Consider the following 15,203-nt stretch of genomic DNA (forward strand, 5'->3'; position numbering starts at 1 on the left):
CGCTGCTTTGCCTCTTTCACGGCAGAGGCTGCAGCCCTCGGGCCCTTCGGTACCCTGCAACTGCCTCGGAGTCCTCCGAGATAACATATCGGAAGGACTCCTTCTTCAGTCGGACGGCTTCCCTGACCACTGGTGTCCACCACGGTGTTCGTGGGTTACCGCCCCTTGAGGCACCTAAGATCCTAAGACCACAGCTCCTCGCGCAGCTTCAGCAATGGAAACTTTGAACATTGTCCACTCGGGTTCAATGCCCCAGCCTCCACAGGGATGCACGAAAAGCTCCGCCCGGAGGTGTGAGTTGAAAGTCTGTCGGACAGGGGCCTCCTCCAGGCGTTCCCAATTTACCCGCACTACACGTTTGGGCTTACCAGGTCTGTCCAGAGTCTTCCCCACCCCTGACCCAACTCACCACCAGATGGTGATCGGTTGACAGCTCTGCCCCTCTCTTCACCCGAGTGTCCAAAACATACGGCCTCAGATCAGATGAAACGATTATAAAATCGATCATTGACCTTCGGCCTAGGGTGCTCTGGTACCAGGTACACTTATGAGCATCCCTATGTTCGAACATGGTGTTCGTTATAGACAATCCATGACTAGCACAGAAGTCCAACAACAAACAACCACTCTGGTTTAGATCAGGGAGGCCGTTCCTCCCAATCACGCCTCTCCAGGTGTCTCCATCATTGCCACGTGTGCGTTGAAGTCCCCCAGCAGAACAATGGGTCCCCCACTGGAGCCCCATGCAGGACTCCAGTCAAGGTCTCAAGAAGGCCGAATACTCCGAACTCCTGTTTGGTGCATATGCACAAACAACAGTCAGAGTTTTCCCCCACAACCCGCAGGCGTGGGAGGCGACCCTCTCGTCCACGGGGTAAACTCCAACACAGCGGCGCTCAGCCGGGGCTTGTGAGTATCCCCACACCCGCCCGGCGCCTCACACCCTGGGCAACTCCGGAGAAGAAAAGAGTCCAACCCCTATCCAGGAGTATGGTTCCAGAACCGAGACTGTGCGTAGAGGTAAGCCCCACCAGATCTAACCGGTGGGGCTCTATACAGAGCCCCAATTAAAATAGGCTTACTTTTAGTTAACTGTACATCAAACCACACAGCTTCAATAAGATCATGATTTAAATCCATTCTGCGGTTAAAACAGATATCAGCCCTAATATAAGCACATGCACCGCCCCCATTACGATTTCTATCTTTTCTTAAAACAACATAATTTTCAATTTCAATTTCTATATCACTGATCGAAGCGTCCAGCCAGGTCTCTGAAAAGCACACAATCTCAGCTTTACAATTACACATCCATCCATCCATCTTCGTCCGCTTATCCGGTGTTGGGTCGCGGGGGGAGCAGCTCCAGCAGGGGACCCCAAACTTCCCTTTCCCGAGCAACATTAACCAGCTCCGACTGGGGATCGGCGTTCCCAGGCCAGGTTGGAGATATAATCCCTCCACCTAGTCCTGGGTCTTCCCGAGGCCTCCTCCCAGCTGGACCTCCCTCCACCTAGTCCTGGGTCTTCCCGAGGCCTCCTCCCAGCTGGACCTCCCTCCACCTAGTCCTGGGTCTTCCCCGAGGCCTCCTCCCAGCTGGACGGGCCTGGAACACCTCCCTAGGGAGGTGCCCAGGGGGCATCCTTACCAGATGCCCGAACCACCTCAACTGGCTCCTTTCGATGCGAAGGAGCAGCGGCTCTACTCCGAGCTCCTCACGGATGACTGAGCTTCTCATCCTATCTCTAAGGGAGACGCCAGCCACCCTCCTGAGGAAACCCATTTCAGCCTCTTGTTCAGGATCTCGTTCTTTCGGTCATGACCCAGCCTTCATGACCATAGGTGAGGGTAGGAACGAAAACTGACCGGTGGATCGAGAGCTTTGCCTTCTGGCTCAGCTCTGTTTTCGTCACAATGGTGCGATAGATTGAATGTAATACCGCACCCGCTGCGCCGATTCTCCGACCAATCTCCCGCTCCATTGGCCCCTCACTCGCGAACAAAACCCCAAGGTACTTGAACTCCTTCACTTGGGGTAAGGACTCATTCCCTACCTGGAGAAGGCACTCCATCGGTTTCCTGCTGAGAACCATGGCCTCAGATTTAGAGGTGCTGATCCTCATCCCAACCGCTTCACACTCGGCTGCGAACCGATCCAGTGAGTGCTGAAGGTCACAGACCGATGATGCCATCAGGACCACATCATCTGCAAAGAGCAGCGATGAGATCCCCAGCCCACCGAACTGCAGCCCCTCCCCACCCCGACTACGCCTCAATATCCTGTCCATAAATATTACAAACAGGATTGGTGACAAAGCGCAGCCCTGGCGGAGGCCAACCCTCACCTGAAACGAGTCCGACTTACTGCCGAGAACCCGGACACAGCTCTCACTTTGGTCATACAGAGATTGGATGGCCCTGAGTAGAGACCCCCTCACCCCATACTCCCGCAGCACCTCCCACAGTATCTCCCGGGGGACCCGGTCATACGCCTTCTCCAAATCCACAAAACACATGTAGACCGGTTGGGCATACTCCCAGGCTCCCTCCAGGATCCTTGCGAGAGTGAAGAGCTGGTCCGTTGTTCCACGACCAGGACGGAATCATTCAGTTTACATTGTTCCTCCTCAACCCGAGGTTCGACTATCGGCCGAACCCTCCTTTCCAGCACCTACAATTACAATTACACATCATTAATCTAATCTCATCTAATTTAGAAAAAAGACTGCGAACATTGAGGTGCACAATGTGTAGACCTTTGGTGAGACTGAAGTCCAGGAACGGAGACTCTGTTTGTATCTTTTCCACCACGAGAGAGCCAGCATGAGTCTGAACAGACCCCTCCGTGCGTCCCCCGCCGCCAGCCTCCGACCGCTAACCACCCCGTTGGCACAGCCCGTCCGATGGCAAAGAAACTTCCCCCCGCCAGGTTTCCACCGAGCCATCCATTGCCGCTCCCACAGAAAGGTGCTCTCCGATCTCCACGTGCTTGTTAGTTGTTCAAACTTTTCTTCCGACTCCGTTACCACACACCTGCCTTCCAACACACCCTCGTTCCGGTGTCCACTACTTTCCATGCCCGCCGTCGCAAAATCTCTGATTCCCCGAAGAGATTGATTTTCAGGCCCAGGGCACTGATGAATGTCTCCCAATAACAAAAGGCATAGAGATATGATCAACTTATTTCTCCTCGTTCTCTGTGGACAAAGCCATGCGGCGTATTTGTTTGTTGTGGAGCACCTCCAAGAATCTCTTGCGAGCATCACGTTTAAATCCTGAATCAAAAAGCTTGCAACTGCCAAGCTGTTTTTGATCATATTCCCATTTACAAACTTGAAAATTTAAAAATTGGTCTTTTAAAAAGTTGCAAACAAAGGAGTATGTTAAGAGGGCCACAAGAGCACCTGTAGCACCCATATAGCTTGCCGCCATCTTAGATCAGATGAAGAAAGGCAGACGATTCCATCACTGTCATATTCTTGTAAAATATAAATTTCTTAGCTTTGAAAATCTGATAATCCACAGAAATCTGTGTTTGATGTATAAAATCCTCCATGACACCGCTGCTCCTCCACTAAAAGAATTCATATCTTTGGGCTCTGAAATAACGGCTCGAACAACTAGATCTACAGTGCGAGGTGAATGCAGGATCCCTAAACGCAGGACAACATTTGGAATAAATGTTTTTTCTTGTGTGGCTGCTCGTCAGTTGAATATGTTTCCCACAGAGCTGATAGGAAGCACAAACTTTTACACGTTTGCAAGACAGACAAAGAAATAGCTTTTGTCAAATCAAATTTGTACACACGTGACTGGATATATGTATGTATGTGTGTGTTCTAAGGTCTATAAGAGTAGATCTGAGTACATGAAAGGTTTGAATATGACCTTTTTTTTATATTTTATTTATTTGGTTAATGTAAATTTTACTATTCATGTATGTATGATGTATTGTGTATTTTAGTCAAGATCAGCCTGCCCAGGGACTACAGGTGAAAATTAGCTCTTGAGCTAAAACCTGGTACTATGCATCTCTCCCCTTGGGGTTAATGTTTATTGTACACTGTCCCTGTTTCTTTAAATAAATAAACTAAACTAAACTAATACTGTATCTGAAATCTCTTTTATATAGACCTTAGTGGTCCCCTAATACTGTATCTGAAGTCTCTTTTATATAGACCTTAGTGGTCCTCTAATACTGTATCTGAAGTCTCTTTTATATAGACCTTAGTGGTCCCCTAATACTGTATCTGAAGTCTCTTTTATATAGACCTCAGTGGTCCCCTAATACTGTATCTGAAGTCTCTTTTATATAGACCTTAGTGGTCCTCTAATACTGTATCTGAAGTCTCTTTTATATAGACCTTAGTGGTCCCCTAATACTGTATCTGAAGTCTCTTTTATATAGACCTTAGTGGTCCCCTAATACTGTATCTGAAGTCTCTTTTATATAGACCTTAGTGGTCCCCTAATACTGTATCTGAAGTCTCTTTTATATAGACCTCAGTGGTCCCTTGGGAAGTCTCTTCCCCAAAATTCAGTGTTGGTGCAGAGTCAGTCCCACAATGAGCTTTCCTTAGGATGTGCCATTTCTGTGTCTGTAGCTATTGAGGAGGAGAGAGGGGGGGGCAAGGTGGAGGGTGGTAGAAGAACGGGGAAAGGTCACGCCACATGCCGGGATATGACCCGCGGTCTCGGGGGACACACAACAACAACGGGACGGTTGTCTTTAGGGAAAGCAGAACGGGGAAAGGAGCCGACAACAAGGGGAAATAAAAAGCCACACGCGGGACGCGATCCCCGCTTCTTCTGGGTGAAAGTCCTGTGTTGTTTGACCCAGCCACCCCCCCGACCAACCTCCCTATGCAGATTTTCATACTACTCGCTACCTTGGTCATGCTGTGATCACGAAATATGCATCCCATTTAAATACAAAAAAACAACATAATCGTGTCCTTTACACAAATCAATACATTACATGACGTGACCATTTTACGACCTGCTGTGAGACTGGGTTGTCCAGGTAATGAACTCCTGTTTCCTGGGTGAAAGTATTGTGTTTTCTCCTAAACTTCTTCAGGACATGAACACCTGTTTCCTGGGTGAAAATCTTGTGTTTTCTCCTTAACTTCTTCAGGACATGAACACCTGTTTCCTGGGTGAAAGCCCTATGTTTAAGTCCCCACCCTATCTGTTCTAAATGTACTTTAAAGGGATATGTTTTCAGTGTTTAAAGCTCCAAATCTGTCTGCGACTGGATGTACTTAGGTGGTAACTTACATCCACAGTATATGCCCATAACTTTAGTTTGGTGGAGAGAACCATCTGGAAGGGTTTGGAAACTAGATAGTGGCATGAAAAAGGAATTAGCATTAACTCATTATTACAATCATTTTGATAGACCTAACCTCAGAGGTTAAATATTTCATGTTTATCATCCCCTAAATGTTCCTGTGTACTGTCCCCTAAATGTTCTTGTGTACTGTCTCCTAAATGTTCTTGTGTACTGCCGCTTAAATATTCCTGTGTACTGTCCCCTAAATGTTCTTGTGTACTGTCCCCTAAAATGTTCTTGTGTATCATCTCCATAATATATTGTGTTTTACCGCGTCCGTCCTACAGTACATTCCTGTCTGGTACGACTCTAAGCCAGGTTAGAGTTAGAGTGTCTGGATTATAAATGTTCCTGTGTGCCGTCTCCATAATTGTCCCTATGTCCTGTCTCCTAAATATCTTGTGTTTACCGTGACCGTTCTGCAGTACATCCGGGTCTCGTACGACTCAAAGCCGGACCACCTGCTGCACCTGATGGTGAAGGACTGGCAGCTGGAGCTTCCCACGCTGCTCATCTCCGTACATGGAGGACTGCAGAACTTTGACCTGCCGCCCAAACTCAAGCAAGTGTTTGGGAAAGGACTGATCAAAGCTGCCGTGACCACCGGAGCCTGGATCTTCACCGGAGGAGTCAGCACCGGTACGAACCAAGTTTTTACTTTCTCAGTTTCGCTACAAACCCAGTTATTATTTTGGCAGTTTCAGGGGAAAACCCCCTTTATGTCTTTTTTTCAGTATGATTCCATTTCTTACTTTGTTTAGTAGTCGTTATGCTAAGTTAAGCTAACCACATCCATCTGAATACCTCACTGGTACATAGAGAAGAGAAGGATTTTAATTCTTCAGTGTTTGAACATGTTGAACTGTTCCTTTAAGATACAGGATGACTATACAAATATTAGCGATGACATCTTTAAGTGCTTTTAGTTTTCAGTTTGAAGCAGCTTTGACTGTGTTACCATAACGATTATGTTCATAAACTTGTCCTCTGACTGGATCGGTGTCTCTGGCGTGTTTCAGGAGTCATCCGCCACGTCGGAGACGCTCTCAAAGATCATTCGTCAAAGTCCAGAGGGAAAGTCTGCGCCATCGGCCTCGCACCGTGGGGCATCGTGGAGAACAAAGAGGATCTCATCGGCAGAGACGTAAGATAAAACCAGACATAACCAGATAAAACCAGACAAAACCAGACAAAACCAGACAAAACCAGATAAAACCAGACAAAGCCAGATAAAACCAGATAAAACCAGACAGAACCATACAGAACCAGATAAAACCAGACAGAACCAGATAAAACCAGACAAAACCAGATAAAACCAGACAGAACCATACAGAACCAGATAAAACCAGACAAAACCAGATAAAACCTGACATAACCAGATAAAACCATACAGAACCAGACACAACCAGATAAAACCAGACCAAAACAGATGAAGAAACAGACAAAACCACTAAACCCATCAGTCACTGAGACACAATAACATAACAGGGTCCAGGTTGAAAGACCCAAAGTTACCCTTTAACACTTGATGGTATTAGTACTTTTACTGAAGTAAAGGCTCTGAATACTTCTTCCCCCGCTGTCTTTAACACTTGATTGGACCAATCCCGTGTGTGCGCTGCAGGTGACGCGTCCCTATCAGACGATGTCCAACCCGCTCAGCAAGCTGTCGGTGCTGAACAGCAGCCACTCCCACTTCATCCTGGCCGACAACGGGACCAGCGGAAAGTACGGCGCCGAGGTGCGGCTCCGCCGGCAGCTGGAGAAACACATCGCTCTGCAGAAGATCAACACGCGTGAGTCAGAGATCCAATCACAGCACACCTGAGTCAAACAGCCAATCACAGCCCACTGGAGTCACACAGCCAATCACAGCACACTGTCTTCTCAACTAATTAATATAAAGTTATATTAATATGTGTGTTTAAGCTCACGCTGATGACTGTCTAACATATTTCCCAGAAAAGAAAACCTATAAATCCCCAAACACTCTGAGACCCTGTTTACACGTACATGGTTATTGTGTCCTTTGTTTACACGCAAACGGAGAATTCTCTTCTGAAAACGAGTCTTTCTAAAAACTCCGGCCAGAGTGGGGATTTTTGAAACCTTTGTCTGCACGTTTGCACGTAAGCTGAGACAAACGGAGGTTCAGGCACCCGAGAGAGAGATAAAGAGGAAGTGATTGGTTGCTGTTGTTGCTATTTTCTGGATTCTGATTGGCTAACGTGGGCTTGAGCTTCTCGTTACACCGCCACCTACAGGTCTGGCGTGCTCTTGACGGCATATATACACGGGGACGTGTAAACGAACACTTTTCTGAAAACTGACGGCTGTGTACGATGTTATTTTACAAAACTGAGAGGTTGAAATGTCCGTTTATGAAAATAGCCGGCCACGTGTAAACATAGCATGAGGACATGGGTGGTTTCCGCCCCCCCCACCCCAAACCTTCTGAGGGTATGGGTGGTTTGCCCCCCCTCCCTTGGTGCTACCTGCTGTGTCCAGTCCTGTGACCTGTGGGTTTCCCTTTGTCATCCTATGCCTGGAGCGATCAATAAGGCAGGGACAGCAAAGGAAGGCTCAGCCGTCACTTCAACTTCACTTCATATTTTAATCTTCAAGACATCAACAAAAGTAGAAGAGTCTTCAAATCGATCTGTGATCTTTAACCTCAGAGATCGTCCAAATCCTACCTACAGCACCTTTAAGTTTTACGTTAGCGATGATGTCATCACGATGCCGGTTCTAAAGCAGGCGAATAACTAGCAGTGACATCACATTTGTCCTCGTAATGGTCTAATGAGACATTGACGATAGGGGAGAGCCGGGACAGTTGAAACACTTTTTAATTAAAACGTAATTTACAAAGCGATCGTATCGCACTGAAAGCTAATATTTTGTCACTAGCAACCTACACCTGTCCTCTGTCAAATACAGTTGCATTTTCAGCTTTGAACAAAACCGTTCAGGAATTATTACAGCAAAAGTCGGACGTGCGTAATGTTTCATTCGTCCCTCCTAGTCGGGACACATGAAACAGCATAGGGGGACGGATGAAACATACAGTTTAATCCATATAAACCTCCCACAACTTCAATATTTTACTAGATATCATGAATGGTACTCCCAAAAGGTGTTATGTAAGATAGATGTTGCTGGGCTATACGTCTTGGTGAATATCTGTTAACCACTAATTGCCGTCACCTTGAAGCGTGTATGAAGCGGTTTTTGAAATATCAAGCACTGTGGGTGATTCTGCCATTTTTATAGCTAGAACAGTACGTTTTCCCATTTATATCATGTTTCTATTGTGGAAAATGTTGTTTCACTAGGTTTGTACGTGGGTTAGGTCACTGCACATCCAAATAAGTGCCCACAGCCCGTCAGTCTCCATAGGATAATATGGGAAAAGTCAACCCCCTACCTGGTGGGGGCCCAAATATATTTTCATCTCTCTAAAACTGCTTTTCCATGTCTCCCCTCCATAAATTATTGTATAAACACAAACATTTGTGCAATTACTTAAAATACATGGAGTTACAGCCAGGTCGGGGACAGTTGAAACAGCTGTTTCAACTGTCCCGACATCGACATATGCCATTATAACCTGTTTTGCTTTCCATGTAAACAAGCATGCAATATGAAAGTCTGGGATTGTGGAGAACACTAAATGGTCTACTGAATAAGCATGTAGTCAATCCTGTAAATAAAAAACACTCATTAATAATCGAAAAAATGTAACCGCTAATGAAGTTTACTTTCGACCATCAAAACTCATTTATCGCCTGTAACTCCGTGATAAAAGGAAATAACAGGAAGATATTTGGCTGAGAGTAGGACGTCAACATGCTCTATGTGTTGACCTAAGGAAGTCTGTCTGTCATCATTGCACTCGGAGAAAACTGGAATGTTTCATCCGTCCCGCGTTTCAATCGTCCCGGCTCTCCCCTACACTGTTTAGATCTAAGTATTTTTTTTTCATTTTGTGATCATTTTTGCTGTTTTACTCCTTATGGCATGACATTTTGTAGGAACCTTTCTTTTCAGTCAATTTTTTTTAAATCCAGTGTTTTTTACTCTTACATGTCTTTTATACTTAAATGATTCATTTTGTACCCTCTGGACACCTTCGTGGTTATTAAATCATCATATATCAATATTTGTTTCAGTTTTTTTTCGTAAATCACTTAAACAACTTCTAACTTAATCAAAACCACCAAACATTCAATCATTTTCAGGATTTTAACCCTTTAAATGCCAGTTTATGTATTTGAAGTATGTCATTATTTATAAAAATAAAACGATGATTTTTTTCCATATAATCAATAATATGTAGATGGGGCTTTGGTGGTGATTAGAGTCTTGGATATGTCAAAGATAAGCAACAAAACTGATTTGATTGCATTAGTATTTTTTATGTAGTTCCAGACACTCCCTTTGGACACCTTAGAGGCAAAAATGGCCCCATTGACTTCCATTATAACCACATGTTTTGATCTCACTGCCTTTACAGTATAAAACCATGCATTCTGTAATGTCAGCATTTCATTTTGAACAATAGTATAGTATGTCAAAAAAGTCATGAATTCATAGTATAGCATGTCGAAAAAAGTCATAAAAAGTCATAGTATAGTATGTCAAAAAAAAAAAAAGATAAAAGTTATATATATATATATATATATACAGTACAGGCCAAAAGTTTGGACACACCTTCTCATTCAATGTGTTTCTTTATTTTCATGACTATTTACATTGTAGATTCTCAATGAAGGCATCAAAACTAAGAATGAACACATATGGAATTATGTACTTAACAAAAAGTGTGAAATAACTGAAAACATGTCTTATATTTTAGATTCTTCAAAGTAGCCACCCTTTGCTTTTTTTTTTGATAACTCTGCAAACCCTTGGTGTTCTCTCAATGAGCTTCATGAGGTAGTCACCTGAAATGGTTTTACCTTCACAGGTGTGCTTTGTCAGGGTTCATTAGTGGAATTATTTCCCTTATTAATAAAAAAAAAAAAGCAAAGGGTGGCTACTTTGAAGAATCTAAAATATAAGACATGTTTTCAGTTATTTCACACTTTTTGTTAAGTACATAATTCCACATGTGTTCATTCATAGTTTTGATGCCTTCAGTGAGAATCTACAATGTAAATAGTCATGAAAATAAAAAGGAAACACATTGAATGAGAAGGTGTGTCCAAACTTTTGGCCTGTACTGTATATATATTTATATATATATATAAATCAGTGCTCTCTCCACGCCTGCATGTGTGTCCTGGGCCAGGTCTGGGTCAGGGCGTGCCCGTGGTGTGTCTGGTCCTGGAGGGCGGTCCCAACATCATCTCCACCGTGCTGGAGAGTCTGAGGGAGGAGCCTCCCATCCCCGTGGTCGTCTGTGACGGCAGTGGCCGCGCCTCCGACATCATTTCCTTCGCACACAAACACTGCGGCGAAGACGGGTGAGTTACATCAGACATTTCACTCCAGCAACACGATCCCGGCACGGAGAATTAAACGTTTTCAACCTCGAAGGGGCTCTTTTCAATATTTTAGCTGCTTTTGTCAATGCTTTTTCTGACATTTTTAATGACATTTCTGTTTGTGTTTTTGTCACTTTATTAAACGTTTATAGTTGCTAATTTTCAAGGGCTTGGGGACTTTATTTGGACATTTTTGGCATCTTTTCCCCATTTATTGTTGACATTTATTTTGTGACTTCATTAGACAGTTTTTTATGTTAGATTTGTTGTGATTTCTTTTTACTTTTTTAGATTTTTTTTTCAACGTTCGACAAATAGCTAAACCTAGCCTTAGTCTTAACGCCTGTCAACGTTTTGGGCACTTTTCTGTAACACCCCCTTGCTGGATCGACCCCCTAACTTCTGCTGCATCATGTGACCGATTCAGATTCAGATTCAGATAACTTTATTAGTCCCCAAGGGGCAATTCAGTTTTACAGCCAGCCCATCCATTAAGGGTTAAATTAACTTAGAATGCATTAAAAGTGCATTAGCACACAATCTGTATAGGTATTAACTCATGAATCAAAATAAAATAAACAAACAATAAACAAACAATCAATAGACAACAAATAGTATAAATAGTACAAATAGTACTGAGGCAGTCATACATCCTCCTGTATACAGAAGCTTGTTGTTCTCTCCCGTAACATCCACACATTTACACATGACCCAACTCAATCGTTACAACCTCCCACATACTCACACACCTGCTAGTAACGGAACAGAGCAACGGAGTGCTAGAACCAGTTTGTTATAGTAGTATAGTAATACATGTGATTTCATGTAACAGTTTTGTATGTTGTTCATTTAACAGTCTTATAGCAGAGGGTATGAATGAGTTGGCATAGCGGTTGGTTCTCCGTATTGGCACATAGTACCTCCGACCTGACTGCATGATAACAAATCCATTACTCAGATCAGGTTGGCACAGTATTCTGTCAGCTTTCTGGGCAACTTTGGTTTTCCAGAGAAAACAAAGATCTTTTAACTGAGTACCAGTGATTTTTGAGCATACCTTTTCTCAAATTTCTCAAATTAATCATTGACTCTGTGGTTCCAGGTATTGTATCTCTCATTAACAAGTGCCTTAACACGGGCTCCGTTCCAGCCGATTTTAAAGTGGCTACGGTCACTCCCCTACTCAAGAAGCCTTCACCGGATCCTCTTGTTTTAAATAATTACCGGCCCATTTCAGTCTTACCTTTCATTTCTAAATTGTTGGAGAAAATTGTGTTGGACCAACTTCAACGCTTCTTGTCTAACAACTGTATTTATGAGGTTTTTCAATCTGGGTTTAGGACTGCACACAGCACTGAGTCCGCTCTCCTGCGAGTGCTAAATGACGTTTACATTTCTACTGATTCTGGAGATCCTGTTGTTCTAGTTCTCCTAGATCTTTCGGCAGCTTTTGAAACCATTGACCACCCTAATCTGTTAGCTAGACTTGAGACCTGGATAGGCCTCAAAGCCTCAGTTCTGAATTGGTTCCAGTCTTACCTTTCTGATAGAAGGTTCTCAGTAAAGATGGGCAACTTCTCCAGCTCTATGGCACCTTTGTCCTGTGGTCTTCCACTATTTTCGCTATTTTAAGGAAATATGATGTATCATTTCATTTTTATGCGGATGACACTCAAATTTACATGCCAATCAGTAGAAAGAACCCAGCCGCATTAAACTCTCTCCTGTTTTGCTTAGAGGAGGTGAAGGCATGGCTGGCTCAAAAGTTCCTCTATTTAAATGACGATAAGACCGAGGTCATTGTTTTTAGCCCGAGTGAAAGGTCCCAGTGTACAAGCCTAGACTTGGGGAGTCTTTCTGCTTTTAATTCTGCAGGAGTGCAGAACCTGGGTGTTCTTGTGGACCAGTCGTTAAAATTTGATAAACATATTTCATCGGTAATCAGCTCCGGTTTCTTCCAACTTTGCCTATTGTCTAAAATCAAAGGCTTTCTCACCGCGAGAACTCTGGAAATGGCGGTTCATGCATTCATCACGTGCCGGCTAGATTACTGCAATTCACTCTACTGTGGTATATCTAGCTCCCAAATTGCCTGTCTTCAGTTAGTTCAAAATGCTGCAGCCAGACTTAAATATGACCATATCACCCCTATCCTCAAATCTCTACACTGGTTGCCTGTTCGACAGAGAATAGATTTCAAAATCCTGCTCTTTGTCTTCAAATCTCTACATAACTTAGCTCCCGTTTACCTATCCGAACTCATTCATCCGTACACTCCTACCAGAAGCTTAAGATCACACGACCGGGTTCTGCTGGTAGTCCCTCGTGCCAGACTAAAGCGGAGGGGGGGAGGCAGGGCCTCGTCTGTGGACCAGCCTGCCTCTAGAGATTAGAACAGCCCCCAACCTCGCTATCTTCAAGTCGTTGGTAAAAACCTACTTATTCTCATTAGCATATTGATTTCCTATGTGAGTTTTCCTTCTTTTGTATATTTGAGTCAGTGTTTTAAGGTTGCTCTTAGCCTTGTTGTTTTTATTATGTGTTTTATGCTCTGTCTTGCTGGTTTTATGTTTTTTTATGCTAGCTCTTTAAAGCACTTTGGTCTGTCTAGCGGCTGTTTAAATATGCTATATAAATAAATGAACTTGAACTTGAACCTTAACGGATCATACCTTAGCATCACGTGACGTTGTGGTGTATTTGGTGCTCAGGTTGCTAAGCGACGGCTTCAAAGATCAGCTGCTCGTCACCATCCAGAAAACCTTCAACTACAGCCGCAGCCAGGCGCAGCAGATCTTCCTCATGGTGATGGAGTGCATGAAGAAGAGAGCTCTGGTACGTCTCTGTGTCTGGGTGTCTGTCTGTGTGTGTGTGTGTGTGTGTGTGTGTGTGTGTGTGTGTGTGTGTGTGTGTGTGTGTGTGTGTGTGTGTGTCTTCTAATATCCTTCACTGAGACCAGTGAAGGATATGAGAAGTCTCTTTCCCGGTGCTGGCTGAGTGTTACTGAGCAGCCTCCAACTGAGCTTGAAGACGTAGATGTGACGTGAGCAACCTGTCTGAAAGTGTGAAGTCTTCTGGTAGCTGTGAGAGAGAAATCTCAATCATTCCCAATCTCACAGAGACGGAGAGTGTAGGTATATGTAAGGAGATAACATAGACACAGGCTAATTACTGATCACTAACATGCTAGTTAACATCAGTAATTATTGATTACTAACATACTAGTTAACATTAGTCATTACTGATCACTAACATGCTAGTTAACATTAGTAATTACTGATCACTAACATGCTAGTTAACATTAGTAATTACTGATCACTAACATGCTAGTTAACATTAGTAATTACTGATCACTAACATGCTAGTTAACATTAGTAATTAAACCTAAACAGATAATGGAAGTCCAAACTGCCTGTGAGCTTCTCCTGTACTATACGGTAATTCCTCTACTGTGTGACAGTAAGTCTCGTGGTTATGACCCAATCGTTAGCCTATTGTTATAAAAGCGTCTGCTACGGAGCCATAACGTGAGCTACAAGGTAATGGAGCCTTTTATACATTGTCGTGTTTCTTTAGAAATAAACAACGGAGAAATAGAGTCTTTAAACACTTCAGATGTAAAGTTATTCGCTGTCAAAGTGACGTCAGAATGAATGGGAGTCCATGGGATGCTAACGGGAGGTGATGGTTTGGTAGCATCAAAATGGCGCCATAGGAGCTACGAGTTGTGAAGGCAGGCTTACCCCCTTGACCTGTGAGCATCTCTCTGTGAACTCTGGGTAATGTGGTCCCAGCATCGGAATGAACTGCGTAAGACATTAACATAATGACAAAGGTTTTACTCTCTGCTGCTTAATGGACATTGTTCTTTTACCCTCGGCCATGTCTTTAATCCCACAATCCTCTGCTTCCTCCTGACAACAGCTGCCATGCATACATCAAATAAAGTCACAGCAATTCTCTTAAAATGCTCTGCAGATTAACATGTCTCTACACATCTGACCTTACACCTAAATCTGTGTGTGTGTGTGTGTGTGTGTGTGTGTGTGTGTGTGTGTGTGTGACTGTGTGTGTGTGTGAGTGTCTGTGTGTCTGTGTGTGTTTTTTGTGTGTCTGTGTGTGTGTCTGTGTGTGAGTGTGTCTCTGTGTGTGTGACTGTATGTGTGTTTGTGTGTGTATATGTGTGTTTGTGTGTGTGTGTGTGTGTGTGTCTGTTTGTGTTTGTGTGTGTGTGTGTGTGTGTGTGTGTGTGTGTGTGTGTGTGTGTGTGTGTGTGTGTGTGTGTCTCTGTGTGTGTATGTGTTTGTCTTTGTCTGTGTGTGTGTCGTGTGTGTGTTTGTGTGTGTGTGTGTGTGTGTGTGTGTGTGTGTGTGTGTGTG

General features: G+C 43.9%; 1 protein-coding gene across 1 annotated transcript in view; it reads left to right on the forward strand.

Moving 5' to 3' along the window:
- The first annotated feature begins 2,823 nt into the window (after window positions 1-2,823).
- LOC114557622 (transient receptor potential cation channel subfamily M member 1) overlaps window positions 2,824-15,203 on the forward strand; it is a 53,529-nt gene continuing 41,149 nt past the window's right edge. The window contains exons 1-6 of the mRNA XM_028581225.1: window positions 2,824-2,991; window positions 5,761-5,974; window positions 6,355-6,479; window positions 6,960-7,131; window positions 10,629-10,803; window positions 13,536-13,659. Coding sequence (XP_028437026.1) covers window positions 2,824-2,991; window positions 5,761-5,974; window positions 6,355-6,479; window positions 6,960-7,131; window positions 10,629-10,803; window positions 13,536-13,659 — 978 coding nt within the window. The remainder of the gene's footprint in view (window positions 2,992-5,760; window positions 5,975-6,354; window positions 6,480-6,959; window positions 7,132-10,628; window positions 10,804-13,535; window positions 13,660-15,203) is intronic.

Source organism: Perca flavescens, chromosome 1, assembly GCF_004354835.1.
Source record: "Perca flavescens isolate YP-PL-M2 chromosome 1, PFLA_1.0, whole genome shotgun sequence".
Classification (NCBI taxonomy): domain Eukaryota; kingdom Metazoa; phylum Chordata; class Actinopteri; order Perciformes; family Percidae; genus Perca; species Perca flavescens.